This window comes from Gavialis gangeticus, unplaced genomic scaffold (assembly GCF_001723915.1).
Source record: "Gavialis gangeticus isolate Ggan-Ray unplaced genomic scaffold, GavGan_comp1, whole genome shotgun sequence".
Lineage (NCBI taxonomy): Eukaryota > Metazoa > Chordata > Crocodylia > Gavialidae > Gavialis > Gavialis gangeticus.
Genome location: NW_017729034.1, coordinates 15,678,870 through 15,684,298, shown reverse-complemented (window position 1 = coordinate 15,684,298; position 5,429 = coordinate 15,678,870). Strand labels below are relative to the sequence as shown.

General features: G+C 48.6%; 1 protein-coding gene across 1 annotated transcript in view; it reads left to right on the top strand.

Moving 5' to 3' along the window:
* TRPV6 (transient receptor potential cation channel subfamily V member 6) overlaps nucleotides 1-5,429 on the top strand; it is a 79,303-nt gene that overhangs the window by 63,581 nt on the left and 10,293 nt on the right. The window contains exons 6-11 of the mRNA XM_019527692.1: nucleotides 827-1,002; nucleotides 1,740-1,886; nucleotides 2,708-2,920; nucleotides 4,455-4,541; nucleotides 4,624-4,700; nucleotides 4,877-5,042. Of these exons, the coding sequence (XP_019383237.1) occupies nucleotides 827-1,002; nucleotides 1,740-1,886; nucleotides 2,708-2,920; nucleotides 4,455-4,541; nucleotides 4,624-4,700; nucleotides 4,877-5,042 (866 nt within the window). The remainder of the gene's footprint in view (nucleotides 1-826; nucleotides 1,003-1,739; nucleotides 1,887-2,707; nucleotides 2,921-4,454; nucleotides 4,542-4,623; nucleotides 4,701-4,876; nucleotides 5,043-5,429) is intronic.

The window sequence follows — 5,429 nt, the reverse complement described above, 5'->3', positions numbered from 1 at the left end:
TTTAATGATTTCCCTTTATGTTCACCAGAATTGTAACTGGCCAGTACTGTGCCTTGGGCAATACTACACTGCCCCCCACCCCTCCGCCCCATCTGCCTGCAATACCCTCACCTTACACACTGTATATTCCCTGCTCCATCCCAGCAGTGGGCATGACAGAAAAGTGACATCAATGTGTGTACAGAAGCAGCTGGGGATTTACTGCTGGAGGGAGATGTCACCTCCCCTTTTGGCTGTCGATATGCATAATGGGGGCAGGAGAGTAAGGTGCCCCCCTCCACTCCATTTCAGCATCCCTGCCTTAGGCAGTGCCCAGGACTCATGCCAGGCTTGCCCAGCCATCTCTGTTACTGATGTTCACTACCACAGAGTCCTGTCTCTGCTCTGCAGCAAGGCACATCACAGGCAGCTTGACTATGTGAAGAAAGAAGGCAAGAACTAAATGTTTCAAAATAATGAAAGATACTAACTGAGCCCTTGGGAGGGAAAAGGATTGCAATTAGTGAGGCAGTGATATCTGAGGTGTCTAGATGGATCTGTTTCAGGATCACTTGTCCTAAATTGGAAGTTACACAGACACCTGCATAGATAAAACACTGCCAGTCTATAGAGCTTGCTGGAGTTTGAAGAACTTTAGCTGGTAGCTGCTTTCCCATAATTTCCCGTTGATCTGTTCATAATGTGCAGTCACGCAGAATGTCAATGAGGCATTCAATGAGGCCAGGGCAGGGTCTGTGCTCTGCTTGTCAGAGAATCTGCTAAGATCAGTAAGTGATTGCTTTTCCCATCTCACTCAACATCCTCTCCTCATATCCCCCCATGACAGGTAACACTATTCTTCACATCCTGGTTCTCCAGCCCAACAAGAACTTTGCCTGCCAGATGTACAACCTGATCCTCTCTTATGACAAGGGTGGTGGGGGGCTGGAAGCCCTGGACTTGATCCCCAACAATGAGGGGCTCACTCCATTCAAGCTGGCTGGGGTGGAGGGCAACACTGTGGTGAGTTTGTGCATGGCACTTGACTTTCCTAATAGTAACTGATGTTGCTCGAGCATTTCTTACGCAGACAAAGAATCCCAAAGTGTTTTACATATGGACCTTCTGGGATCCGCTTGCCCACAGGGGCTTTGGGGTAGTGTGGTGGGGACAGTAGGGAGTGAAACACAGCTGCTGCTCTGTATCAGTGTCACCAAAGGCCAGTGTCACTGGTGGGGAAGTCTACTGTCTACAACCTACACCCCTGAACACCTTTCCTCTGACACTGCAAGGGGAGTATGGGGCCACTGGTTCTGGGCTGCTTCAGGGAGAAGCTCACCAACCCCTGTGTCTCTAGCAGCATGTCCTGAAGCCCAGAGAAGCATCAGCAGGGATTTAGGAAATAAAACACCTCCTCTTGAGTACCCTGTCCCATGGCCTCGGGGCATTGGCCTTCAGGTCAGCGCTGGTTTAGAGGAGAGAAGAAAGGAGCCCTTCCTCCACCACAGATGGCTTGGTTCTCATTGGAAAGCCCCCATCCACATGCATATCCATTTCAAATGTACTTAGCTTGAGAACCTGATGAGATCACAGCCCAACACCCTGCCTGCAAGGCTTTCATAGAGGAGTGTTCTCAGAGCTTATTTTAAGGCAAGCAAATTTAAAGTCCTGAGATGTTTTCAAAGGGGAGGTAGTTTTGGCAAATGAATACAGCCTCCCACAGGGGTGTCTGAGCCAGCTCTTCCCTTTTTGCTGACCAGATGTTCCAGCACCTTATGCAGAAAAGAAAGCACATCCAGTGGACCTTTGGCCCCTTGACCTCCACCCTATATGACCTCACGGAGATTGATTCCTGGGGAGATGACCTGTCTCTCCTGGAACTCATTGTCACCACCAAGAAGAGAGAGGTATGCTGGGCAAAGCAAGTACTTCAGCTGTAATGTATCCCACTCATCACAAAGCACTTCAGCACTCTAGTAATCTGGTATGACAGAGCTCATGGTAGCGTGTACTTTCATATGGGCCTCAGGCTGTACTTAGAAAAGCTTATTATGATCAAGGGTGGGCCTCCCTTCTTTTCTGGTTGTGTAAGTGGCCATTTTTGATGTCTATAGGGCACTGCTCTTACTTACACATCCAGAAGAATTCTAGTGCTGGACATATGTATGCACTCAGCCTGGCAGCAACAAAATGTTCATTTGGCATGATTGTAGTCCTTCATGTGTGCAGGGCTGTGTGTCCAGGAATAGTGTATCTTAGGACATCCAAGTGCCAAAAATGCCTTGTCACAAGCAAAAATGGACACTTATGGGAACCGAGAAAGAAAAGAACTTCAGCCTTGTGAGCGTCCAACAGGACTGTGATCCCTGCCTCTTCTTCTTCTTCTACACTCCTCAGTTTTTCTGTTTTTGGCAGGGCAGGATATCCAGTTACTTGCAAAGTGAATGTACCAGCAACATGCTTTGGACTGGTTTACTGACAGCTTATTTTCTAGATGTGCCAGTGGGGCAAATTCTGACCTGTTCCCACAGCCTATGCCTGCCTCATTTGAGTCATTCCTCTGCACTTGGCAGGTAGAAAAGTACAGGCCCAAGAGTGGAAGGGCCCGTTCTTGTTCAGTTTATCATACAGCAGTACTTCACTGGGTGCAGGCAGTGGTTGGCTTGTGAGTTAGTTTGTTTCTTGAGCAGTGGACTGGAATGAGATAAGTCTGTTTTTTGTCTCCCAGGCCCGTCGGATCTTAGATCTTACCCCTGTGACTGAGCTGGTGAGCCTGAAGTGGAATAAGTATGGGCGGCCCTATTTCTGCATCTTGGCATTGTTTTATGTGCTCTACATGATTTGCTTCACCATGTGCTGTGTCTACCGGCCCCTGAAACAACGGTACAGCAACAAAACAGATGAGCGGGACAACACCATCTACATCCAGAAAATGCTGCAGGTACATTCTGTGCAACGTTACATTTCTGGTACCATTTCAGAGCTTCATGCCCTGAAGAGCTCACAGGGGTTTCCAGACTGATGCAGGGAAAAATAATCCCTGCAGCCATTTACAGATGCTGTTCCCTGTGTCCCTTTTCTTCCCAGGAATTGGGGGTCAGCACTGACTCAGAATCAGGGGTGCAGTGCAGGTGGGCACACCTGAGCAAGCTGTAATCCACCTCAATCATGGGACAGTAGATAGGGAAGTGGATGGTACAGCCTTGGCTTCAGGCTGATATTCTGAATATGTAGCCAGTGTCCCTCACAGGCTGATACAGCCCACACTGAGGTCCCTGCCACCACTGCTCCCAGTGCCAGACTGGTCCTACTTGCATTAAGAATGCTGAGATGGCAGAAGCCCAGGTGTGGTACGGAGGAAGACAGGATCAGGAGGACAGATGGGAAGAAGGATACAGCCTATACCTCCATTCAACCAGCGCTAACCTGTATTTTCTTCTCACTCTGCCTTTCCCACCCAGGACCTCACCTTCTTCTGCTGTTTCTGGCCTCCCCACTCCCTCTTAGTAATTATAGTAATATTATAGTATAATAATAGGATATACTAGTACAGTATATTATTAGTAATAATAACCTGGCACTCTGTGGATCCAAACTACTTGAAACATTTAGGAGAAAACTCTTCCCAAAGTGGTGGTCTCTCATTTTATCAACAGTTTACAAAAGGCACGATTTGAGATACCTCATCAGGAATGCCAGACACCCATAGCCCCAGATGACTCCAGTGGGTGCTGCCCTGCTCATCATCTCAGAAAATCAGTCTCCCTGGTATTTCTAGATGCACACACAAACAGAAGGCCCTTTTGGCCCAGACAACTATGGAAACCAAGTTTTCTACCTCCCATAGTCCTGCCTGATCCTCTATACCAGGAGCATCAAACATATGGCTAGGAAGGTTCTGACCAGTGGGCGTGGGTCATTCAGCCCATGGGGATTCTCACTGCCGCTGCCAAAGCTGAAGGACCTTCCATGTTGGCAACAGCAGCAAAGGAGTTAATGCTGTTGCTGCAGCTTCCAGAGCAGCTGTTTCAGCTGCAGCAAGACAGAGGTGAGGTGAGGCCGCAACAGCATTAACTCTGGCTGCTGGTGCCAATAAAGCAGCTCTAGGAGCCACAGTGAGGAGCCCTGCAGTCTGGATTTGGCCCAATTTAGGTGGAGCCAAGAGCCAGATACTGTTCCACATGTTAGGTAGGCACCTCAGTATGGTTCTATGTCACCCTGTTCAAATCCATGAAAAGTCATTAATGCACCTACTTTTGTAACACAGCCTCATCTCAGCCTAAAGACTGAGTCACAAAAAGCAGTGAGGAGAAGGAGGACCCACCCACCTTTTCCTTTAACAGTTTTTCAGGGACTCAAGTGGGGTGAAATAGGACCTCACACATGGGCTTAAGTGGACTTGAGCACCTAGCAGGTGGAAGAGAATCTGGTTCTAAGGGTCTTCTCAGTTTTTAACTAACTGGGACCTCTTTCAGGAATCTTACGTGACTCCAGAAGATGATGTCAGGCTGGTGGGGGAGCTCATCACAGTGATAGGAGCCATTGTGATACTAATTTTGGAGGTAAGGGGATCAAGTTCTACTCCATCATCTTGTCTGTGAATGTGAACTGACTGAACCCATTTAAACAGCATGTCCCTCTTAGATTCCAGATATCTTCAGAGTTGGAGCCACCAAGTACTTTGGGCAGACCATCCTGGGAGGGCCTTTCCACATCATCATGTAAGGTGCCACCCCTTGATATTTGATGCAGCTTCCTTTTGGGGTGGACACAGGCTATGGAGTGGGATGGTAGGGGTTCTTGATGGGTAGAGCAGAGACTGGAGGGTTTGCAGGCGGGGATGTCGTGTGGGTGTGTGGTTCTAATTTTCCTGGCTTTACCTCTTCTTCCTCTGCAGCATTACCTATGCCTGTATGATTCTGGTCACCATGGTGATGCGTCTCACCAGCACCAATGGAGAGGTGGTCCCCATGTCCTTTGCCCTGGTGCTGGGCTGGTGCAATGTTATGTACTTTGCCCGGGGCTTTCAGATGCTGGGTCCCTTCACCATCATGATCCAAAAGGTAAGACACTGGTTGGTGGTGAGTTAGAAAGAGATGTTGATAGAAGTGTTGAGAAAAATGAAACCTAAGCAGCAGGTATCCAGATGATCATATCTCAGAAAATGTGGCAAGGTGGAAGCACCTTCCCAGAGGATCCTGGGCTGGGATATGAGTCTTGAGAGAATGGCTTTGGTCTACATGTAGAAGGAGGATCTAGGGGGAAACATGGTAAAGTAGAAGGGATTTTACAGATTCACAGATCAACAGAAGTTTAGGGCTGGAAGGGTCCTCATGAGATCATCAGGTCCAGCCCCCCTGCTCTACCCAGGAAAGACTGCTGGGGTCAAATAATCCCAGCAAGGTGTGTGTTCAGACCTCCAGGGTAGGTGCCTACACCCCCCCCCCCCC